The 26,044-nt window shown below is 35.8% G+C and overlaps 2 protein-coding genes across 9 annotated transcripts in view; both read right to left on the bottom strand.

The window, feature by feature from the left end:
- LOC126741031 (probable phospholipid-transporting ATPase IM) overlaps positions 1-26,044 on the bottom strand; it is a 374,205-nt gene that overhangs the window by 29,287 nt on the left and 318,874 nt on the right. For all 8 annotated transcript variants that reach the window (XM_050447297.1, XM_050447302.1, XM_050447300.1 and 5 more), the window contains 4 exons: positions 21,350-21,624; positions 5,637-5,860; positions 5,350-5,575; positions 5,186-5,289 (listed from right to left, as the gene is read on the bottom strand). In XM_050447297.1, the coding sequence (XP_050303254.1) occupies positions 5,186-5,289; positions 5,350-5,575; positions 5,637-5,860; positions 21,350-21,624 (829 nt within the window). The remainder of the gene's footprint in view (positions 1-5,185; positions 5,290-5,349; positions 5,576-5,636; positions 5,861-21,349; positions 21,625-26,044) is intronic.
- On the bottom strand, positions 8,825-17,686 carry LOC126741032 (uncharacterized). The gene is made up of 2 exons (XM_050447304.1): positions 9,193-17,686; positions 8,825-9,112 (listed from the first exon to the last, which is right to left on the bottom strand). Exon 1 carries the CDS (start codon positions 11,328-11,330, stop codon positions 10,095-10,097), a length of 1,236 nt encoding a protein of 411 aa, XP_050303261.1. The 5' UTR covers positions 11,331-17,686; the 3' UTR covers positions 8,825-9,112; positions 9,193-10,094.

Genomic DNA, 26,044 nt, shown 5'->3' with positions numbered 1-26,044 from the left:
TCATTCTATAGGAAGAATTTTCAGCAGAGCAAATTTTAATGCTTTTTCTTCTACTACAGCTTTGGTTAATTGGAATGCAGTTGAAATGGCTCCTGACCCGTTTACTTTGTTATTTCATGTGCTATGTGACAAGATCAATCAGTGTTTTCCTAAAAAGAGGCTTAAAATGAAAAATAGAAAACTATAGGTCACAGCAGGCCGCAGAACTTCAGCTAAAAACCTTCGTTTTTTGGCTAAGCTGTGCAAGTTTACAACTAATGCAAACATTATTCTTTATCATCAGAAATATCGTAGTCTATACAGAAAGACGATAAAAGCAGCAAATGTTAAATATTATAGTGATCGCTTAAATCTGTCCTCAAATAGGCAGAGAGAATGTTGGTCAATTATAAATGACTTCAGGCATTCTCACAAGAAAGTTTCAGAACCAGAAGTAAGACCAAATAGTTTAAATAATTATTACTGTAATATTCCTCATTTTTTGCTCAAGGATGTGAATACTAATATTGATCCTTTGCATTATATTCAACAAGTGTCAGTTCAAAATTCTTTTTTATTTTATCCTGTTAGCCTTACTGACGTTAGAGATGCAATTAAAAGCTTAAAAAAACATAAATCAGCTGGAGCTGATGGGATATCATCAAAATTACTACTTCTTTTGCCTGACTCAGCGCTGAATGCCTTAGCTTCTGCCATAAACAATTCCTTTCATAATGGCATCTTTCCAGCATGTTTGAAGGAGGCAGTGGTTATAACTCTTTATAAGGGTGGAGATTTGAGTGAGCCTTGTAATTTCCGTCCAATTTCTATATTATCTACCCTCTCCAAGATAGTTGAAAAACTTGCAAAAATCAGAACTTTATCTTTTTTGCAACATAATTGCATTTTATCTGCAAATCAGTTTGGATTTCAAACGGGAAAAGGGACTCATGACGCTGTTTTCGGCTTTTTGGAGAGTGTCTATGTGTCCTTAAATTCTGGAGAGTCCGCGGCGGCAGTGTTTTGCGATTTATCCAAGGCATTTGATTGTGTAGATCATGGAATACTGCTGTCTAAGCTCAATAATTATGGCTTTAGAGGTGTGGCATTGCAATGGCTGGAATCCTATCTGTCTAATCGTACCCAAAGAGTTGCAGTATCTGGATGTTTATCCGATTCCAGATCCCTTTAAACTGGAGTACCTTCAGGGTTCAGTGTTAGGACCACTATTATTTTTGCTCTATGTAAATGATTTGGGTTCATTAAAACTGCAGGGCAAAGTGGTTCAGTTTGCTGATGATACCACCATTTTATGGAATCATAGAGATTCTGATAATGTTAGAGCCCAGGTTTTTAAGGATCTTAAGATTTTATCGGAGTGGTGTGTAGCAAACAGGCTTGTATTTAATGTGGGCAAAACCTTTATTATGGGATTTAAGTGTGACGTTCAGGGCCTTATGTTTAGTGAAAACTCCCCCTTTTTTTTTTTTGGGGTCGGTGGAGAAATTCTTTATGAACACTGGTTACGCGGTGCCGCCCCCAGTAGTGTGGGACTCAGTGTCGAGTCTGTTTCGTCCTATACCCACCAAAACTCCACCGCTGGGTGGTGCCTTGTGGCTCCTGTTCCCAGTAGAATTTGTTCTGGTTTGTTAGCCAGTTGCCGATTTTCCTCTTCCAGGTCTTATCGTAGACATAACATGTTGGTTCAGGGCCTACCAGGCTGTTGCTGGCTCCCTGGGTTGCAAGTTGGATAGTCCTTCTTACAGCCTTATTGTTGCCCATATTCTCTGCTAGGATTATCTCTGGCCTATTTTGCGCTTCGGCGAGGTTCCTGAGATCCTCCCAGCAGCTTTGTCCTCAGTCCTTGACTTAGTCTCGAACTGTTGTAGTGCAAGTGTTGCAGCCTGGTCTCCTGTGAAAATTGCAAAGGTTTTGCCTCTTGGCAGCCCTTCTCTCATCAGTTGGACACAGGTTTGTATTCCTATTATGCTTGCCTGTAAATTTGTTGTTTCCAGGCCCAGGTTTAGCATAAGTTCTCTGCCCTGTTGTTCGTCCTCCACCATGCCCACAGCTACCCCGATCTTGGATCGTTTGGTTGCCGTGTGCCATACTGAGTAACCTCTTTGCCTGAGCCTGTCGGCTTCTGCGTCCAGTGGTCCCCTTTTCTCTTTGATGACAAAAGGTTTGTCTAGGTATGTGACCTTGGTTCTGTCTGTTCTTAGGGCCAGGCGCCCAAGGTCCTGTATCTTGTCAAATAAGGCATTGTGCCCATCTTTCGATAGGATTGTTGCGCCATTTGACAGCAGTCTTTTCGCCCCCGATATAGCTTCAGCCCGTACCACTAAGTGTAGCGGGCTTAGTCCTATCAGGTTCTCTAGGGCAGCAGTCGGCGTTGTTGACATCGCTCCTGTTATGCCCAGACATGCTATTCGTTGTGTTTTGTTGAGTATCTGTATTACAGTCCTCTTTTCTGCCGCATGCCACCATATAGGTGCTGCGTATGTAATGATGGGTCTAACCATTGTCGTGTACATCCAATGTACCATTTTTGGTGACAGTCCCCATGATCTACCGAACATTCTCTTACAGTACATAAGAGTTTTCGTGGCTTTATTTGTAGCCTGGATTACATGTTTCTTGAAGCTGAGTTTTTTATCCAGGGTTATACCTAGATATTTGACCTCGTCTTCAAGTCGCAGATTTTCTCCATAAAATTTTATGTTTCTAATGGGCTCTAGTTTCCTTCTTTTGGTAAAGGAAACCAGAGTAGTTTTTGTGGGATTTACCCTTAGTTGTTCTTCCTCACACCAGTGCTCGACAGTAGTCGGGGCTCTTTAGAATACATGAGCCTGACTACCCCCTCGTGTAAGGATGACTATATCGTCAGCATATCCTATAGCGAGGATAAGCTGCCTCTCCAGTCGTGTCAACAAGCTGTCCGATACAAGGTTCCACAGCAGCGGTGACAGTACGCCCCCTTGCGGTGTTCCCCTGCACACTTTGGCCTTAACCGTTGTGCTGTTGAGATTTGCTGCTACTTTCCTATGATTTAGCATTTGGGTTATCCAGCCGCCAATCATGGGATGTATTCCTCGTGCTGCTATCGCACGGTTGATTGAGTCATATGATGTATTGTCGAATGCTCCCTCAATGTCTAAGAAAGCTCCTAGTGCGATCTCTTTGTTGTTCAGAGATTGTTCGACACTCTGGGTTATCTCGTGAATCGCTGATTCGCAAGATTTACCTGTTTGGTAGGCATACTGGTGTCGATGTAGAGGGTTGACCCGTAATACATTGTCCCTGATATGCCTTTCTATGAGCTTTTCCTCTGTTTTTAGGAGGAATGATGTAAGGCAGATTGGTCGGAAGGATTTAGGTTTCGCATAGGAGTCGCGTCCCGTCTTTGGTAGAAATACTACCTTTGCTTCCCTCCAACTCTCTGGTATATGCGCCGTGGCTAGACTTGCCCGCATTATTTTACATAGTGCAGGCAGCAGCAGTTCGCTACCCCGCTATAACATGATGAAAACTCCCCCTTGCAAAACAAAGAAAGCTGTAAGTTCCTTGGTATTACCATTGATGGTCGCCTTCGCTTCGAAGATCATCTCCTAAATCTTGCACCAAAATTATCCTCTGGATGCTTTGCAGTAAGAATGGCGGGTCATGAGCTGGGAGGGGTAGTTGCATGTTCAGTGTACTTTTCTCTTATTGAGTCCCATCTTCGTTATGGCTTGCCTTTTTGGGGTTTAAGCAACAAGGGATTATTAAACATAATTTTTGTGTCAAAAAAAGGCAGTTAGATACCTATGTTCCGCTGGGTTAAGAGATTCTTGTAAACCTCTCTTTATATCTCAACAAATCCTAACTCTTTTTTCTCTTTTTATCTTAGAAACAGCTACTCTTATTCATAAATGTCATAAACCTCCCTCTAACACTGGTCATATGACTCGCCAGGTTAACGATTTTCCCTTACCAATCCCTACATCCTCCCTCACCAAGAACTCACTTATATACCTTAGCAAAAAAATTTACAACCATGTTCCTCTATGTATCAGACAAATTTTAGAAGTTAAGAAATTCAAAAAGAAATTAAAATCACTTTTATTATCCAGGGCATATTACAGCCTTGACGATTTTTTTAATGATACCTTTTGACCTGTGCTCTGACATCATTTTAGTGTTTTAGTTTTGTTTCCTATTAAATAATTTAATTTACTTCCTCTAAATTCTGTTTTATTGACAGCTTTACTTATTTTTTAATTAAATTTATCAAAAAGGTGCTTTATTTTTATTTTTTCAATCTGTTTTGTTATAATTAATTATGTGTGTAAATTTTATGGTAAAATATTTTAGATGTTATGTTTGTTTGAAATTTAAAGTGAATTTGGAGTATTTTAGTTTTTAGGATGCTTGTACACAAGATTTTGTTGTCTTACGTAATATAGCACATTTTCTTTCTTTCTTTCTTTCTTTCTAAGTATATCGAACGATATCGTTACAGATTTAAGTTCATATTTCTTTTAAATACGTGAATAAGTCTATTTTCTTCTTCTTTTCAATTGTTGAGCGTGTGAGATAAAAATTTCTAAATTGATTTTTGCTATAAGTGACGTAATACCCAATATAATAAGTAACTCATTATGAATTCGTCACAACAATACAGATTTTAATTAGTCTCTATCTCAAAAATTAAAGACAATTTTATAAATCTGATATTGATTTAGTATTTAGCACACTAGTCTTATAAAAAATTGACTTCACTGTTGCCCTGTGTAATTGTTAAAATTATTTAAATTATACATATTATTATTTATTGTTAAATTTATATTTTTAGAAAAACTGTTTTTATAGAATCACAGTTTTTGTTATTTGTTCTATTATTAAGAAAATTGTAATAATTTATATTTTTTTAATGAACTTGGTTTGGAAAAACTCCTCTTTCCTCCTCAATGACTTTTTCAAATAAAATTTTATTTCTCAAAATGACTGATTGTGACTCCATATAACTTTGTGAGTACTTTGTTTGACAAAACAAAACGAGAAATTATAATTTTGTTTATCGGGGGTTTTACAAGTCTTTCAAGATTATTGATGGGATTTTCGATTCGACATGCTATTCCCTTTAAAGAGCCTTTATTATTTCTTTAATAGTGACGCAATACCCTATTAAATATATAATTAACGATTGTTAGTATGAAGGGTATACCTGAGCAGTATTTACGATGACCAAAATTGCCGCAGTGATACTACAAAACAACATGTAGTCTGAGAGACCTTGTCCGTTGGGTGCTACTGCATCATAATAAGTGCCTAAAAAGTACATTGAAATATGAAAAAAATATATTTAAATAAAGCGACTAATTAACTTACCAAAAGCAATAAAAAACAATGCGATGGAGACAAAGCAACCCTGCAATGCACTCCGAAAGAACTCCTTTTTGTTAAAAAATAAGTTAAGGTGTCCCGGTCGGTAAAGCTGCGGATACGCTATCGAATTTTTGTCATTTACATCTTGATCGAAGATCCCTAAAGCTAATACGGGTAGAGAGGTGTAGAAAAGATTATAAATAGATATGTACATCGGATCGAATACTGTCTGAAAAAATAAAAATCCCAAATTAGAAATTGTTTCAATAAAAAATAAATAATCAACTCACTTGTGCACTAAATCCACAGAAGAAAGCATACCAAAAATGACAGAGCGTAAAGGCAAAATTCTTGTTAAAAAAATAACGTAAAAAGGCGCACATTCTATAGTACGACCACCGTCCGTGAACTAACAAAAGACGTTCGAGAAACCTGAATTGCGCAATAGAGTAGTCCGATGCTAAAACTGCTTGCATTCCCTCTTCGCCCGAAATACCTACTCCTATGTGGGCCGCTGAAATACAATATATTTTTATTAATAAATTACAAATTGTATGTTATAATTGTGTCAAATGTTCATTTGTAATATATTCAATTGAAATAAGTGGACTTGTATGTATAGGGGTGTGTAGGTTAGGTTATGATAATTTCGATCATTTTAAGTCAAACATGTAAGGGTCGTAAAAAGTTTTTAAATTTTTTCCAATTGCAAGCTTGCATTTTTTCCAATAAATACCCAAATTTCGCACTTAATCGGTAACACAGGGCAAATTACAAGTTAAAAGAGTTAATTCTTTCAAATACGTTGGGTTACAGTGTAATAGGTGGAGCAATAAATGTAACATAGATCTAGGACATATTTTAACATTAGTCTAAACAAATTGTATTTAATTATTTCCTAATATGTAGGACAGCTTTTGTTATAGGTTTACTTTAGGAATAGTTATTATGAAATATTATTTAATATATTTTAGATAGTTTATGTCTGAGTGTGCATGTTTGATCATTGAATGTATACATCATATGATTGAGGTAATTAGGTTCCAGTGTATTAGTGTGAACTAGTTTTGAGCAGAACTAAGAGAGTGCTACTATTAAAGGTCGATGTTGGACAGTTACGAACGCTGTAATAGAATGTAGTAAAATGTTCCTCAAAGTGTTTTTTGTTCATTCCTTCCATGCGTAGAACTGGTTACTAAAAATCCCTTAAACTGGATATTACAACAGTATGAACCAACTTGAAATGAAATGTAAGAAACGACAAAAACAAAATCGTAATTCATCATCTGATAAGGAATTTTTGTCGAGCCGCCGCACAGTGCTTCGACCAATGGACAAAAATCGAAAAAGTGACTTGTTTTTCAGAAGTATTTAAATACCTTATCTTAAAGACCACAAACTAATAGCCACTATTCCACAAAAATGTTATTGCAAATAGCATTTTTGTTTATAAATATTTGCGCCAAAAATAATAAAATCTCGTGTGTTGACCAGTACCTTTTTGTTATTAAAACTTGAGTATACTTTGTTAGTGTTTCAAGACAAGCGGTTAAAAGTTGAAATCTTTTTTAAACATGGACAGTGTACAACAAGGTATGTACTTTAATATCATATATTAAAAAATGTAAAAGTCGTTTATCATTTAACCATAATAAATGTAAAAGTAGTTTGCAATTATTTTATATCTCTCTTTAAATTTTTAAAACTTTGAAAAGGCATATAAAAAAAGCCTCTTAAAACCATTTGTAGTTTTTACATTTTATTGTTAATACATTTATATATTATCATTTCGTATATAGTTTATCTGCGTCAGTCTGCGACAAAGCTTTAAATATTTTTTTTTCAGAGGATGTCAAATCAATAAAGAAAGCGGATCTTTTTGAGACATGGCCATCGGAATTAAAATTCAAAACTATTTATTTATGAAAAAATCCATTCCTTTTTAAATTTGAGCAATCCCTTGCCTCAAGTTGAAGCTCACTTCACCAATCAAAGCAGAAATAAAATTAATGACCTTAATAATTTTATTTTAAAATTTCAAAACGGAACTACTTGTATAGTATCATTTAAAATATTGTTCGCTATGATGGATGGTAGTGTAGCAAATATTCTCTCTGACACAAACGCAATATCCAGATGCATCATCTGTGGAAGTCCGAAAGAAATGAGTTTGCCAAATACCAACCGTCCTTCAAAAGTAGAAAACTACAGCTTTGGTTTGTCCATATTACACTGCTGGATAAGATTTTTTGAGTGCTTACTTCACATTAGTTATCGATTGCAAATAAGATCTTGGCAAGTTAAAGGAGCAGAAAATAAGAAAATAGTGGAAAACAACAAAAAGAAAATACAGTCAGATTTTAAATAAAAAATAGGCCTGATTGTGGACAAACCAAAGCAAGGATACGGGTCAAGCAACGATGGCAATACAGCTCGCTTTTTTTACAATCCAGATTTAAGCTCTGAAATAACAGGAATAGACAAGCGTCTTATAATAAATTTTTCGACTTGGAACTTTTTATTCTTGGAACTCTTTCTAGTGGCTGTCACATTCAGGTACTAGAGTTTAAGAAACTTTTAGATGAGACTAAACAATTATATTTAGATTTATATAATTGGTATTACATGCCAAGTAGGCATAAGGTTCTGGTACACGGATCTGAAATACTTGACTCATTTCCTTTACTTATAGGACAACTTTCCGAGGATGCTTTAGAAGCGAGGCATAAAGAGGCAAGAAAATATAGATTATTTCACACCCGCAAGTATTCTAGAACAAAATGTAATATGGATTTATTAAAAATACTACTTTTAACATCAGAGCCCATTATCTCATCGCAAAGCAGTCACTTCAAAGAAAAATGAGAATCGAAACCGGGAAGTCGAAAAATATATTATACGAGAGGAAAGGACATTAATTGATGATATAGACATAAATTAAGAAGATTCTGTCAGCAGTGATTTTAGCGATAATTCTGATTCAGAATAATTTTTCTTAAACCTATATATAATATGTGTACATATTTTCCATATCTTTTTTAAGTTAAGATTTTTTTGTTATAGTTTTCAGTTTTAGTTAAAATACAAACAAAATTTTAGTTTTGATTAGATTAATTTTCACATAAAACTTAAAAGCATTTTCATGCTTAGTATTAGTACTGTTTATTTTTTGCTTTTAAGTTTAGGAGTTATTTTTTCCCACTTTTTACATTTATTATTTGTATCTGTAATATTTTTTGCCGTATTTCCTTTAAAGAAAAATTTGTAGTTGTGTATATATACCTTTTTATTAATGTTTTAAATACATTATATGTATAGTGATAGTTTTTTTTGGACTAAATTTCTCTCGTAAGAAATACCAGCATACTAAAGGTTACGAAAAAGAAATCAACTTTTACACTTATGGAAGTTATAGATATCGTGTACTTTAAATTTGTTATGTAATTGTATTGTTGTTATTAAAAGTTAAGTAAATAATTTAATTTTCATAGGGTAAATGGGCAAGTTAGTTTTTTTATAAAAAAATAACAGTAAAGCAACATTTTTATTTGTCCAGCTCTTAATGTATTGGTCGCATATTTCCCTGTAACATTAGATATTAAATTCTCTAAATTCTTTCAATGAAAGGGCCTTTTATTTGTGCAAAGTTGCATAAGTTTCGGAGCATTGCGCTTAGCCCAATAGAAGTAACTGATTTTTGTCCCAAGGTCCTATATACTCGAAGCACTGTGCGCCGCCCCTCAGGAGATTATAATAAGTTGAATCACTGAAATGTAAAAAGGAATCGGGAATTATTTGTTACTTCTGTATTAATTATTATATTGTAATAAACGTAACAATGTTTACCTTCGACTTTGTGTTTCTTTTTCGTTGCTTTACGTGCCAATAAACTTGGGAACTTCCATAAGAACAATTCGCGATAAGTGGTGCATTGGAAAACTTGTTACTGAAGCTTGTGTGTGGATAAAGTTTTGAAAAATGGATTTCGAGGTAGGTGACTCAGCGCGGACTCTGGTGACAGAGCTAGTTAAAGCTCTACAGTCGCAAAAGTCCAGTGAACCGGTAGACTTACTGTACTTTAGACCAGAAATTAATGAGTCGAGCAAATGGAAGCTTTCCCTCCAAAAAGAAACTTAGGCCGTATGCTAGATGAGGCTGTTAAGTTTACAAGTTCTTGTACAAATACTTATGACCATTATGTGCATGAAAATTCTGGTATGCTGAAAAGTGTGCGTGCTAATTGGAGTGAGCCTGATCTGGTTGAGTTGATTGTACATGGAATTTCTGAACTGGACGTGCGTAACAGTGCTCTAATTGCCAATTGTCGTAGTGTTTCTGATCTGCTAGTGTTTTTGTCATTGAAAAGATCTAGGGCTTCTCCCTAAACCTTTTTTTATTCCCTATTACCCTATAGCAGCCTCACTATAGGTTTACAGGCAAGGGTGGCTTGGCCGTAATAGGTTGAGTAGAGAACCACTTGATTGTAGAATTCAATACTGGTTTATTCACAAAAATTAACAACTATTTATATCAGTCTTAAGATAACAATTCGAGGTAATTATACAAATCAAGGTGAGCATCGTAATCATTATTTTAACTATTTACTAATTTCGACCTTGCGAACTTATAGCAAACGTGAGCTTAAAATCCATCGCAAACACCTTGACCGGCTAACATAAACAATTTTATATAAATATGTATGAATATTTAAAACTACCAAAAAATGTAAAATATTTAAAAAATGTCGTTTAGACATATTCCCCGCTCTCTCTGCTTTCTGCTGGAGGAATGTTTAAGGGTCGGAGTTCTACCATCTCGGTCTCTCTGGTCTTATGTCTGGGTTCTCGTTGCTTGTATTGTCTAATTTTAATAACCCATAGGAATACGCAAGACACTAGGATGATGATCAGTAAAGTACAGCCCCCTGCAGTATAGGAGTGGAGTGTGACCTTCTTCCATATCTTGTCTTCCAGCTGCTGGTCTAGTCGCTGCTCGTCAATCGAAAGGTTAGTCAGGTCATCTGATACCTTGAACACGGCTTCTCTCGAAAAACTGCTGATTGTGTTTGTTTCTGTATGGTGTAGGTCGCTGACATTAATAAATGTTGATGTTTTTGTATAACTAGAAACAACAGGAACGGTATCAAATCGGTTTGCAATTATATTATTTTGTTTTGTTTTTAGAATGCATGCTTCGGTTAATTGAATTATACCAGTGGTGTTTAATACCATTTCTTCTCGTATGCCATTGCACGTGATTGCGATGCTTATGGGATTTGGAGAGATAAACATCCATGTATTTGGAGTAAAAAGCTGTTTCCAAATAGTCGTGTGGAGGTTATGTTTTGTTATGTTGCAAGAATTCCCTTGATGTCGTTGATATATTTCGTCAATGACGCAATTTGGACTGGCGTCTATGTTCCTAACTGTTGTCGGCGAACATAAATAATGGCTGCTTCGATGTATACATGCTGTTAACTCATTGTGTGATAGCTCAAAGTATTGTTGATTGTTGTAGTCTACAGCCAAAATGTCATTAGGTATGTCCAGAGACCAGTAGGAATTATTTTCAACGTGTAGAGCTGTAGGATATACCTTCAGGAGGTTGAAATCGGAAATATCTTCAATGGCAAAATGTGTAAAAATTTTTGCCCATTGTCTTCCCTCTTCTTGTAGCGATGTCTTTATGGGTACCTGCCTTATTTTTAAGTGAGATGGTAATTTTTCGTTGGCTTTCTGAAGAATTTTGTGTACATGGGCTGGTGATAAGATGGTGAAAATCGATCCTTGTTCAAATAGTATCTTGAACAGTATTAAATAGTAGCCACTTATTTCAGCTATGAAATTTGATGCCAGCTGATAGACCATAAGGATATGAATATTAACTTCATTACTGTCTATTATGCGCTCATACCCTTTCACCTTATTGATGATTTCCATACTTTGGCTTATTTTCTCTTGGAATCGATTGATGTGCTGCTCCATTTTTACTTCTGTATCATTGATCTACGCGATAGCAGAGATCATTACTTTGGTTTGGTGTTTGTAAGTTTGAATTAGTTCTTCTTGATTCGACTGTAAGCTGTCGATGTCCCTATAAACTTCATCATTTACTCCAAAAACCGATGTTAGGAATTGGCCAAAAAGTCCTCTTCTTTTGCGACGAACTCCAAATAATCCAGTGTTAAACAACTCTATCTCTTTTTCTTTATCTAGAAGATGGTGTGCCAATGTTTGACAGTTTGTTGCTGTTGAAAGTTGTTTTGCTTCCTCACGTAGGCTTTCGAATCGACTTATTACGTGTGAGACCTTTTTAATGTCATCATCAATTCGACTTTTGTTGATATTGAGTTGAAGCCTAAATTCTCCTCTTTCGATTCTGGATGTTCCCAAATGCTCGATAAATAGGCCTTTCGCGGGTTGCTTGATTGCATAGTTTGCTGTCCCACTTGTTGGCATAAAAATGGTGAAACATAGCAGGATGTTTAATAGCGTAATTCCATGTTTTGGATGTCGGCTACGCTGAAATTTTGGGTCGTTCCTTGATGTTGTTACATTGCTTTTTACTGTCTCTGCGGGTTGATGATAGTCTTGTTCCTTTTCGCATGGTAACGGGATTAATTTTGTTACTGCCCTTTTTGTTTCCGTATTTCCTTTTCGGAGGGTGACTACTCGAACTTTGTTGTTATCACTTGGGTGCACTTTGGTTATTTTCGCTAATGGCCATCTTGCTGGGTTAATGTTGTCTTCTTTGATAAGCACTACTTTCCCTATTTTCAGATTCTCTTTGTCTTCTTTCCATTTGTATCGCATTTGTAGTCTACTTAGGTATTCTGTTGACCATACTTTCCAGAAGTCCTTCTTCATTTTTTGAATTAACTTCCATCTCTGAAACATAGAACCATTTATGTCTGTCTCTGACCATGCAAATGGGCCTACTAGTGGCCTTCCAATTAAAAACCGTTTTCGAAACCACTGCGTCACGAGGAATCACAAAAAAGTAATGCTGGTTCGTCTTCTGGTAAAAAAACCTACCTGTTGTCCGAAAAACAGGTTAGTGGCTCTGAAAAGGGCATTCCTAAAGTGTTTCTCGTGTGGAAAACTTGGTCATATCAAAGCTAATGGTCGTGTGAAAGAAGCTAAATTTTCTTTAGGAAGTAGAAGCCTGATGCCTGGCAACCGACAAGATAATATGCCGAGTACATCTCAGCAAAACACCGAGACTTGCAGTTTTTGCGCCAAAAAGGGCCATAATGCTACCAACTGTTTTACAAAAGCTGGAATAGAGAAACGCCGTAATATAAATTTGTATTCAATGGGAAATACTGTCGGTTCAACGGAAGTCGTCATTGATGGTCAAACGTTTCGGGCCTTAGTGGAAGCGGACTTATCTTTAATGTCAGAAAAATTTTTAAATTTTTTTGAAAATAAAGTAATTCCTTGCAATATTACTTTAAAAAGTCTTTCAAATGTTACCATTGAGGCTTCAAGAAAATTCTCAGGAGACACGGAAATTTCGGGTGTTGATATTCCTATAACGAGCATCGAAAGGATCTTGAAACAATCTCTCAGGATTTCAGTGGCATTATTACATCTCGCAATAAAGTAGGTGCAGTTAACAATGCGAGCTTCCAGATACACCTGACAAAGGATGCTGTTGTTCACCGTTCACCTTACAGATTGGCGCCTATTGAGAGGCAGACAATTCGTGAAATCATTGAAGATCTACTGACCAACAAAATCATACGACCTAGTCAATCACCATTTGCGAGTCCAGTATTGCTAGTCAAAAAGAAAAATGGGGCATACAGGATGTGCGTGGATTATCGCGAGTTAAATCATATCACCTTTAAGGACCGGTATCCCTTACCATTAATAGAGGACCAATTGAAAAGACTTGGAAAAGGATGTAATTTCACATCTCTGGACATGAGTTCGGGGTTCCACCAAATACCGATACATGAAGATTCTCTCCACAAAACGGCATTTGTGACACCTGACGTACACAGGGAAAATGGTCAAGTAGAACGCTATATGCGTATCATAAGAAATCTTTTGAAAAGTGAGAGCCAAATTAAATCAGAATGGCCGAGAGGGTTACAGAAAATCCAGCTTGTTTTAAATTCGACTATTCAAAAGTCAACTGGAGCGACTCCATTGTAACTACTGTTGGGAATTCAGAGTTCTACTCCACTTATCCAAGCATTACTCAAAAGTGTGTCTAAGGATTTAACTCCAATACGCAATAAAAATTAGGACAGGCAAAGAGTAGCTGAGAAGCTTTCTGCCGTACGTGACTTTGACGATGTAAACAAAAAAAGGCGTGATAATTTGCTGTACTGATGCATCGTGACTCAGAAATGCATGTAGGTTTTTATGTCGTTGTCTAGGGGTTGGAGGAACGTTAAATAAAAGTCCGGTTGTTGAAAAAACAAAACGATATTTTAATAAGGTAAAAGAGATATTTAAAGTCAAGCAATGATTTGAATGTGAGATTCTAGTAAAACAGTCACAGGTAAATCCAAACCAGATAAACCCAGACGCGAAATCTCCGGGCATGTATCCATGCCTTTTGCAAAACGGGTTAGAAGTACTAACCCCATACATAGTTATCATTCAGGACGTCCCTTGCTCAGGGCTACGTCCCAAAGTTATGGCGTCAAGTGAAAGTCGTCTTCATTCCGAAACCGGGAAAAAGCGATTTTACAGATCCCAAATCGTACCGACCTATCAGCCTTACCAGCTTTATGCTGAAGGCGATGGAGAGGCTGATTGATCGGTACCTTAAGGAAAGCATCCCAACCATGTTTCATGACCCAGTGGTCAACAAACCACTGCATATGCACCAATACGCCTATCAGGCGGGCAAATCCACGGACCTGGCCCTACACCACCTCGTGAGGAAAGTGGAGGGTGCTCTGGGTAGTGGCAAGGCCTGTCTGGGTGCGTTTCTAGACATTGAAGGGGCGTTCGACAACACCCCTTTCGCATTAATCTGCCAAGCACTCGAGAGCCGCGGCTCAGAACCCTGTTTGGTTAGCTGGATAGAGGCCATGCTCTCGAAACGTCATGTATCTGCCCAGCTCAACAACGAGATTGTCGAAACGTTGGCGGCTAGGGGCTGCCCGCAGGGAGGAGTATTGTCCTCTACCTTGTGGTGCCTTGTGGTCGACAGCCTGATAAATCTTTTAACCAATTCTGGCCTATACACACAGACCTACGCTGATGATCTGGTAATCCTTTGCTCAGGGAGAGACGCCGTCTCAATGCGGGGTCCTATGATGAGAGCCCTGCGTATGGTGGACATATGGTGCCTCTCGGGGAGTCTCAAGATTAACCCCAAAAAAGCAAAGCTCCTACTATTCACGAGGAGACGTAACTTTGGCACGCCCCCTGTTATATCTCTAGGTGCAGCTGCATTACTCCAGGACAGTTCGATTTCTGGGAATCAAGTTAGATCCCAAACTCTCCTGGTACGATCATGCAGACACCAGAATGAAGAAGGCCACCTGCGCGCTATGGGCCTGCAGGCGGGCTTTCGGCAATACCTGAGGTCTGTCTCCTAAGATCCTCCACTGGATCTACTCGCGCATTGTGAGACCTCTTCTCACATACGGGGCTATCGTTTGGTGGCCATCTACGGAGAAAGCGAAAATTCGTGCTCAACTGGACAGAGTCCAACGTCTTGCATGTCTCAGCATAACGGGTTCCATGCGGACGGCGCCAACTAGAGCGCTTGAGACTCTGCTGAGCCTTCCGCCTCTGGACCTCGTTGTGCAATTCGAGGCAATGAGGACTGCGTACAGGCTATACGTCCTCGGCGAACTACGTGCTGGCGAGACCGGTCACGTAAAAATTTGATCACGGGCCATACAGGAATGTCCTCTCCTTCTGATGGGCAGTGACTGCATGGCTCCAGTGACTGTGGACTGCGAGGGATTCGTGACGCACATTGCAGGCAGAGAGGAGTGGCAGCATTCCAACAGACCTGCATTGCTAAATAGGGGGACCATCTGGTACACAGATGGCTCCAGAATGAATAACAGAGCTGGATCAGGGCTTTGTGGTGGGATCCCACATACCAGTAGGGCATACTCGCAGGGGGAGCACGCCACTGTCTTCCAGGCCGAAGTATTCGCTGTATTAAAATGCGGACAGAAAATCCTAAGCTGCGGACACCGCAATACAGTCGTATCAATATGCTCGGACAGCAGAGCTGCCATTAAGGCTATCACGGCCGCAAAGGTAAGCTCCAAGCTTGTACTTGAGTGCATAAAAGTCCTGAAAAAACTGGTACAGGTTGGCTGGAGGGTCCAGCTCGTCTGGATTAATTTTTTTTCTAGGACTTTGCGTATATTGCAGTGTACGTAAATTGTACCACCGTACATCAAAGATAATGAATAGATCAAGATGATCATAGATGAAGAAAATTAAAGTATATTTTCATGTTCGTGTTCAGAAAACGATAGTGTCGATGAAGGCCGTGCTACTAATCATGATTTGATGGGTGATGATCCAGAATCTGAGCTTTGTATTTTCTGCACCAGACGAAGAAAATGATGATTCTGAATGGGATGCTGAAGATTTAGTGCCTTTAGCTCAGTTAGCGGTAAAACCAAAGGCCGATGGCAAACATGCAAGCAATGTTGATGAAACAATTATTTAGGGTGGCGCATCGAAAACGACAACGTCACAGACCTGTTGATTTTGTTTTTGAAGGAGAGACAAGTTTAGTGAAAAATAAAAACGTTAACACGTGCAGCCTCTTGGAAATGATCTTCAATGAAAGGTATCTTAAGGTATACTTTATTTTAAACGTCTTTTAATTCCCTTTATAATGATGTAAAATTCATGTACTTCAATTTAGTAGTTTTGGAGATTTATTGATTTAAAGCTTAAAAAAAACTAATACATGATCATTAGTGGAGATCAATATATTTGGCTTCAGTAGCTTAAAGATCAAGAATGAACTCACCTATCAGTCAACTAAATATTGAAAATGACCACCATGAGTCTCCATGCAGTAATAAAAATTTTACTCAAAACGTTGTCGCACATTTTGCAATATTTGAGGAGTAATTTGAAGGTACTCGTTCACAATTCTTGGCCGTAAATCTCCTAACGATATTCGCTAAGTAGCATAGTTTTTGCTTTTTCAGTGATCCCACAAAGAGAAATCCTAAGGTGATAAATCTGGCGATGGCAATATTATAGAAAATGGGTAATGTGGTGGGGCACCATCCTGTAGAAACGTCAATCTGTTCGCAATGTACCGCCGATCATTCTGATTTTCAATTATGGCAGTTAATGCAGGATCTATGACGTCTTCCATTAATTCCAAATACAATTCACCGGTCAAATTTCCAGGTAAGAAAAAGGACCCAAGTAAATGATTGCTAAAAATACCAGCCTAAACATTTAATTTTTGTAGCTGCTGTGTGCATATCTCAAGAATTCAAAATTCCTGTATTAAAATCGGACCAATATCGACAGTTATGACGATTTACTACGCCATTTAAGAAAAAGGAACATTCGTCGGAAAAGCAAGTGTTGAATAGAAAATGTTCATCTCTTATGATTCGTTCACTCATATATTCACAGAATTGTAACCGCCGAATAAAATCGTCTTCATTGAGTGCTTGTACCAGGTGATTTTTATACGGATGAAAACTATGGGCCTTTAGAATCCGTTGGATACTACCTCGACTAACAGCACACAGTGGGAAAAAACTAGGGATGTTCCCCAAAAATACTGCGACGGATGTACAGTAGGATATAGATGAAGTCTAAATAAAAAACATTAAATATAAGATAATAGGATGCTTATTAGTGTTGTAAAAAATAAAAATAGGTACCTGTGCTCTTTCAGAATATTTTCTACTGTATCGAGGGACACTCCCAATTCCCTAGAAATATTTCGCATGCTTATGTGAGGGTTTATTTCAATATAGGCCACAATATTTATAACATTTGCCTCTATGCGCCCTCGCCTTCGTCTTCGATGAATATTGCCGCGAATAATTTCAGTATTTCTTAGCCTGGTAGCTAAACCGGTAAAGACTATATGATTATAGTGACAGGATATCTTCTGTCAGGATATCTTTGGGCGTATATACGGGCTGCAATGCGTGCATTTTGCATTAACTCAAAATACACTGCTAGCATATCAAAAGCTATGTCGTTTGGAATTACGTTTGGCATTTTTAAAAACTTAAATGATTTCAAAATCTGTCTTACACGACGTTACATTTGACATCGATCATAAACGTTTTATCGTGGTCCCGAAAACACTATGTGACGCAGGCGACAGATTTCATTGTTGAAAAACATTTTAATTTATAATTTCGGAATAAAATAAGATATCGAGTTGCGGTTTGCACCAGTTTCTATGTTTTTTCATGCTCTTTTAGCCTAAATGAAAAAAATTACATCGTTGTATTTAACATTTGCCAGAAAATCTATGAAAAAATACAAATTAAAATAAACCGCTCTCTAGCGCTCAACAAGATAACTAAAACGGCTAAGTAATTATATCACATAAAAGCCTAATAATTAACCTTTAAAATAAAAGTAAGCTCGTTAAAATTAGTTAGGCCAATCCAAAGTTATCAAGAATTTTAGATATAAATATTCAACCCTTCCCCCAGCTATTATTTGATAGATTAAGGAATAAAGTTTGAAATAAAAAATGTTTAGAATTTATAATACTTTTAAATGGCAGCATTCTTTTCTAGGATTTACTTTGAATATTTTCAATAAAACCAATTTTTTCTATTTCAATCTTGTATTACGCCCCCTAGCGGTCATCGTACGAACTTGTAAATAATTTCCAGCAATTTCTCTTTGCCGCTTTTATCAGAAATATTTTTTCCCTACGCTGTGGGATGACTAGTTACTGAGATATGGCCGGCGACCTCTCTTAGTTGTACACCCTGTACAAGACTACACTAAATCGTTCGTAATAGTACTTAAAGATTAATATAATTATTGCTTACATTTTACAGAAGACACATTTTTACAAATATTTTAAATTTACAGTACTAAAATAAGTTTACCACTTCTTTTGCTGGCAACATATGACCTACTAAATTTGCTGTAAAATTACCACATTTTGATTTTCAGTGCATAGGGAAGCTAATTCAAATTGATTTGAAATTTAATATGCACTCTTATTTTTTTGGTCACAACTCTAGGTTTGGAATTCACATCTTTCAAATTTAATTTTATTATCTTTATTTCAATGTATTCAAGTATTATTTTTTTATTATAACATTATAATTTTATTGTTTTATGATGTATACGTATAGTATACGTACGATAGTAACTAAAATGTTTAAGTATGTATATTTTATGACCCTTCTCCCTGGTGGCGATATTACTAAATATACTTAACAGCAGCACAAGCTCCTCCCACTTACAAGCATCATGAAGAGCGAAATAACTATACGCCGCGTCAGCACGTCCTACTAAACGTACTGCGTATCAGCGCCATTCATAATAGATTTTATTATAATAGAAAATGTGGAATTATAAATAAAACTTTGTTATAACGAAAAAAAACATACCTATATTCTTTATTATGAAAAAAAATTGACAAAAATAAAAAAACACTCTTAGTTTAACATTAAATAATTAATTAATTTTAGTGTAATTTAGCATTCAGAAGATTTTCATTTATATTGCTTATTAAGGAATGCTTCCCTTTTGTTTTGTTTTTGTTGACTGTAAAGCTTACTTCTTTACAAGGACGTCCAGCTTGCAACCTTTTTTGACCTGCCTTTTATCCTTCGCTGACTTATTGCTTTTGACTGAACTTTAATTAATTTTCCTCTGGTTTGGCATGTTTTTTTTGCAAAATATTGAAGCAATTGGGATGGTGTTTTAATTGATTGAAGGGTCTTAACATATTTACAAATACATTTTTTGTTGCTTTCATTAAGAGATTTAGCAATTAAAGAAGCTATCCTCTCAAATTCTTCTTTTAAAGAACTGACTATAGGTGATATTTTAAAATTAGAATTACTATCATTGATGTTTAAATTGAATTTACTGTTTTCCAAATATATTGAAGGTTCAGCGCATTCTTCGGATTGTAAAATACTTCTTGGTTTATTATTCTTATTTATATTATCTTTCATTAACATATTAGTGAAAAATCCATCGGGTATGTTTTTTGAACCAAGTGCTATGTAAACCAAGATATTTTTGTCATGTTCAGTTAGAACTGGACAATTTTCAAAAAATGTGCCTATTTTTTGCTCTACAGCACAAATGTGCTTACAATATGCTCTACCGCTTCCACTTGGACAATCATAAAATGTATTTTTGTTTGTAGGAACTGTATACAAGATTTGAGAATCCTTTGAAATAGTTACAAAAAATTTATAATCATCAACTTTACTAACTTCTAACACAACAGCCTTTTTTTAATTTGTCATATAAAATATCAGCATGATTTGTTCTATTGTTGGCATGATTCAAAATTCTTCTAACATCATAGGATTCTAATACGTTAACGATAAATTCTAATAAGGCAACGCTATTAAAGGCTTTACATCTTACCAATATTATATCTTTAAAAACTCGGATAGAACTCTCAACAAAATTATTTGTATTGTGGCCTCTAGTAAGGTCATTTTTGCGATACAAAAGATCCTTACGACGAATCCAGTACGACTCAATGTAACTGACAAAATTGGGATACTTCTGCGAATTTTTTAATAATGTTTTGTAGTAAATTTCAAGTTCTTCATACGTTTCTGCATACAGTAGATTCCTAAACATCATCGTACATTCTTGTGGGTCGGTTCTTTTTCTATATCATTTTTGCTTTCCCAAAGCCATCGCCATATGGCTTGACACACATGGAACGAGCAAAGAAATAATTTTGATTTCGGAAATGCTGTCGAGAGAACCTTTCTTTCAGCAAAGCAATCGTCTGTCATAAACACTGAAGGGTAATTATTGCCGCAAAAACCATTACTAAGTACCTTTCTAAGGGTTGAAAATGCATATGCATATATCTCGTTCGATCGTCCTAAGTTAAGCAAACAGGCTACTGGTATACCGCCACTTTTGTGAGCACCTAAAATGAAAGTGACGCATGCATGAATTATTCAATAAAATAAACACAGAGAATATTTTGTTTGCTGGTAAGGTTAGTGTATATCATTTTTAATAATATCTCTATTAATTTTTTTTATTTTTATATCGACTGATGCATTGCATCCTTTTCCTTAAACTTGAGTACGAATCCGAACCCTGTCGTCATTGTTAACTTTATTAAAGTTGGAATGATGACAAACATACAATTTTCTATAAATCATAGTCTTGATGGGGCCAAGAATTTCTCACTATCCATTGCGTTTTCGTCGCAGCACTAAACTTTTTAATCCATTATTATTCCATCCACATATTATACTTGACTGTATCGGTGGCATCAATCTGCAGTTTATTTAAATTCATCCTCACAATTATTTTAAAATCCGACAAGCTAATAAATTCCGTGACAACTATCACGTCTTCATCCACCAAATTTAAAAGTTTTTTCAGTTGATTTTCGATATTATATACATCCATTTTAGAGTTTAATCCTGCCAAAGAAGTTCTAAAGTTTAAACATTACATTAAAATCATCAATGACATAAATACGGAAATGCAGAAAAAAAATGCCGCGTGGCAGCGAGCGCTGATACCGAGTATATTTAGTAAGATGTGCTGAGGCGGCGTATAGTTACTTGGCTCTTCATGATGGCTGCAAGTGGGAGGAGCTTGTGCTGATGTTAAATATATTTAGTAATATCGCTCCCTGGTGATGGTTTTACCTGTGTTTTTTTATAACTGACTATTTTTAGCTTGATTTTTTGTTGCATATATTAACTGGAACAATTGCTGTAACACCTTTATTTTATTTCATTTTAGTTGTAACTGTATTTCTTAAGGCTTTGTTAACAACAATGCACATTTTGAATTTGAATTTACACTTACTAATAACATAAGCTTACCCTTGATCATGGAAACGTCATTAGCCCCATCTCCAATAGCCAAAGTGACGGCGTGCTTGCTCTTCTTCACTAACTCTACGACTAACGCCTTTTGAAGCGGAGTAACACGGCAACATATCACAGACTTGCATTGCATCACAACATCGAGAAAGAGTCTCTCCAATTGGGGATGGAGGCAGTGTACTAAGGAGTGGCCGTTCACGACGATCGCAAAACCCGCAGAGGTTTCTTCTACGTGGCTTTCCTCTATTCCTCCGAGATACTCGAGTTCGGTACTAAAGTGCATATAGTGGTTAGATGGATTTATTAAAAATATATTCTTTTGCCTAAGTATTAAGACGTGGTCTTTTTATTAATGAACTTACGCTTTGTGTAAAGTTAGCTAAGAAACTAACAGATGGATTTCAAAGGTATATTAAGAAAATGCATTTTAGGAACTTCATCTCTTCTTTGCAGTTGGCAATAATAAGCCTATCTATTAGGCGGTATGATTATTGTCACCTTCAAAGTTAGAAATAAAGTTATAAATGATGTCAGAACTAAAGGAGCATTTAAGGATTGAACTTGCAGCAAAAAATTATTTAATATTTCTAACGCCGGAACAGGTGTACATAATAATATATGTATAATTATTTGCAATATTAAACCGGTTTTGGTCGTCATATTAAAAAGCTTTTCCTACAGGTTGGGGAATTGAATATTACGCATTGTCCAAGATAATGGTAACACCGCTTCCACTCATCGATGAGAGGCCCCTCCCCCCAGTCGCCTAATTAGGAATTTGCTGTTTCTATTTTATACAGAACAACAATAATAATATCAGCCTGCCTCATTTACTATTATTTTTTTCTCAACTTGTTATGGCAGTTTATACTCCTTACGAAAGAGTTCAAATTATTAAATAGTTTAATTAGAGGCAGTTTGGCAGTACATCGTAAAAGTTTGTCTTCAATTACATAAAAAAATATACCGATGTTTTGCAAAAAAAAAAAATTGATTTTTCCTTTTATCTTCAAGGTTGTCATAAATACCACGCTAAAGTGCAAGAATTCTCTATCAAAAGAGTCCAGGAGCAAGAACGACTGGAAGAAATGAAGAAGCTTGTAATGCCCTAGAACTGGATTCAACACACGATCAAATAGAAGTGTTGAGAGAAACTGGATATGGCGCATAAACGTTGTTGTGAAAACCGTTGACAACAGGTATTTCTTGCCTTCAATTAAATTTAGTCAAAAATAAGTCCACCCTGTATAGTAGTCTATAGCATAGCGCGGAACAAAAGCCACCGCCGCGACACCGGCATTATGAAAAAAAAGGAGAATAATTAAGTGTGTTGTGACGGGAGAGGGTAGTGTACACAGAAAATCCCCCTTTAGAAATGAAAGTGAATGGAAAAAATGGGTAGATTTGTTTTAAGTTGTCCGCTCGATCGAAAGATGGCGCGGCACGTCGTCGAATTGCCGTACACTACAGAAACTGTTTTGTTTCATTTGTTCTCCGATAGATAAAGGCACTGTATGTTTTAATATGGGTTTTCCCGATTTAATATCGGTTCTGGTTGTAGTTTTATTAATCCAATAAAAAAATATATTTAAATAAACTTTTTTTTATTGGATTAAAAAAACTTCCTAAAAGAACTTCCTAAGGTATCGCAGGTGTGGACATTCAAAAGCATTTTAATCTAATATTATATTTAGAAAAAACACCAATATTCTTTTTAGACATAAAATTAATTATGTTCAGGACTAGAAAAGAAAATATGGCTATATTCATGTACATTTATGTTACATATTATACAGATTCAGAAATATGCTACCCCGTCACACCTCACAACACAACACAACACACGAGAAAGTACACCACTGGAGTATTCAAGATTATTGGATTTATAAATAGATAGCTAATTACTATTTCGTGAAGAGCACTAAATCTCGTTTGACAGGCACTGGACACTAAATATTAATGGGAATAACAAGTTTATAGTATTTATTATTTTAGTCTCTTAATTAAACGTCTACAGCGAAAATATTGAAATCGAATGACGTGAGGATGTCGATAGCAATGGCCACGATACCCAAAAATGACCACTGCCTGGTGGCCGCCATTTTTATAGCGTGTCCTTTTGATGTTGGCCACTCTGAACATTTTCAGTGTTGCCAACAAAAAGTATATTAAATAACGGCAAGGACGTTGACGTTGCTGATGTTTGACGTGTGACCTGTCATGGATTCCAAAATCACGCGCTAAAATCTCGACACGATCACTGGATATGAATGATTTTAAATAACATTCTTAATTGTGAGTATAGCAGATTACCTAGTTTTTGGCAATTTGTAAGAGACACTTGGGTATATCTTCTACAACAGGCGATATACCTTCCTCCCCTTTTAATACGTAGATAATGTATCACCATCCTTGGTGTAAACGAATTTGGTTCACTGTTTCTCAAAACTGAATTATTGTAAATTGTATGTATGTGTTGTTTATGATAGAATAATATATAGAGTTATTTATTTTTACTATATAAACTCTTGCCAATTACAAACGCTCATAAAATCATCTATATTTTGATTTTTATAGATCGTTGTACCTATTATTGTGGAAACACTGTACATAGAAGGAAAGTAAAAATAGAAAGAAAATAAAAGTGTTTTTAACTGAATTTTCTAAGTAAATACAAGCAAAAATTTAAATAAAGATCATAATTTTCATGGTATTAGGATTTATAAGATTCAAGATTATCAGAATAATAAAACAAATATTTTCAAGTTCATGCATCTATCCCAAGTTAATTGAAACTTTGTCTTATTTTAGATAAGGATTACTTTCTTTCATAAATTTTAACGAAATTCTTAAAGAAGTACAAGAAAAATCACAGATCTAACGCAACTATCTTAAGTTCTTAACTAAATGTAACTTTCTATTTTGTATTTTTGTAAACATAACCTCTGAAAAACTTGTTTGTCACAGTAACCAACATCGAAAAGACACAATCACGCAAAATGGCGGCCCCCTAGTAGTGGTCATTTACTTTTCATTGAATTGGCAGTGCAGGTATATTTATTAAGTTCGTGCAGCCAGAACAGAAACCTATCGGCAAAAATCCAAGTTAAAAAATTTGCCGTGAAAGAGTGCCTCTGTCTACCGGAGAATAAAATAAACAAAACAGCTTCTGCAACATATCGCAAAACTTAGATTTGCGTCATCCTTCGATCGGGCGGACAACCTCAAAACAACCCGACACGCTCTTTCCATTTAACTTTCTTTTCTAAAGGGGGATTTTCTGTGAGAGGGTACGACTCGGTCCAGATAAGTCGTCGCGTAAAGACGTGTGTACCTTTGACCTTTGTGTGACTGTAAACAACCTACTCTAATTTACGCATTATAATAATTTTCTAACTGCACGACAAAAGGAGTCTAAGTTTTCCTTAAGTATTTTAAGCGCGAAAGCTCAAGCTTTGTTAGCTGTTTCGGTGTTCGATTGCATAAAGTCATTCATATTATTGACTTGTGTTTGTTTTTTATGGTGTATTAAGTTGTGTACAGGGTCTTTCCCTATACATTAGCACCCCCTCTACAAGGGTTAGGTGAACAAAAAGATTTGATGTGAAACTTTGGAGGTTTGACTTAAAATTTTTTTAATTCGATGTAATTTTTTTACTTTTAGAAATGTCAAACTTTGACAGATGGTCAGTTTTTTCTTATATGGCACCCCTCCTTTGGTACCATGACTTCATAGTTAAAAAGAGATGAATTTTCTGATTTCAAATATAGCTACTCTTAATTAAACTGTTTTGGAACTATCAGGCTTTAAACTTATAAACAAAAAAAAATCTAGGGTAGGCTGTCCATTGTTAGTGTTTGACGTTCATTAGAAAACAAATGATTCAAAAGACCTTAAACATTTTGCCGTTTTATAAGATAAATGAATTAATTAGTTAATTAATTAATTAATTAATATTAACAATAAAACCTTAAGATTTAATATTTATTAAGCGATAATAAGTATTTAACTGCTCTATATTACCACCACCACCATTATTAATACAATTTTGTATAATCTTGTTCAATTTTTTGTATCATATTAATTATAAATTATCTATAATTTTCCTAAATATAAATTACAATAGAATTATTTGTTTCCTAGTAAATGTCAAACAATAACAATGTACCGCCTACCAAGATATCTTCAATATTTAATTTTTTTAATGTTTGGAACCCGATATTTCCAAAACGGTTTAATTAAAAGTAGTTAAACCATATATTTGAAATCAGAAAATTCCTCTCTTTTTAACTATGAAGTCACATACACAGGGTCTTCCATAAGAAAAAACTCACCAGCTGTCCAAATTTGACATTTCTAAAAGAGAAAAAAAATGACATCGAATTCAAAAATTTTAAAGTAAAACCCCAAAAGTTTTGTATATTTTTTTTAATTTACTTTTTACCTAATCACGGTAGTCAATCAGCGACAATCAAGGTAAATTTTTTCTAATTATTTAGCGATAACTGGATAAACACATAAAGACTATCAAGGTTGTAGTTTTTAACCCTTCAAACACTAAATTATTCCTACTAAAGTAAGACACTAAGAAAATCAAAGCGTTTTTATTTATATGAGTGACGAGTGAATTTCGAACATAAAGAGTTTTAAAATGCCTCTGAGGGTTTATTTTGAACTATGTTTTATAACAA

Source organism: Anthonomus grandis, chromosome 10 (assembly GCF_022605725.1).
Source record: "Anthonomus grandis grandis chromosome 10, icAntGran1.3, whole genome shotgun sequence".
Taxonomy (NCBI): Eukaryota; Metazoa; Arthropoda; class Insecta; order Coleoptera; family Curculionidae; genus Anthonomus; species Anthonomus grandis.
Note: the sequence above shows the minus strand (reverse complement) of the source record. Positions and strands in the feature narration are given on the sequence as shown.

Excerpts from the sequence above, each read along its gene's own strand:
- LOC126741032 (XM_050447304.1), bottom strand. The coding sequence starts at position 11,330 with ATGGAGCAGCACATCAATCGATTCCAAGAGAAAATAAGCCAAAGTATG.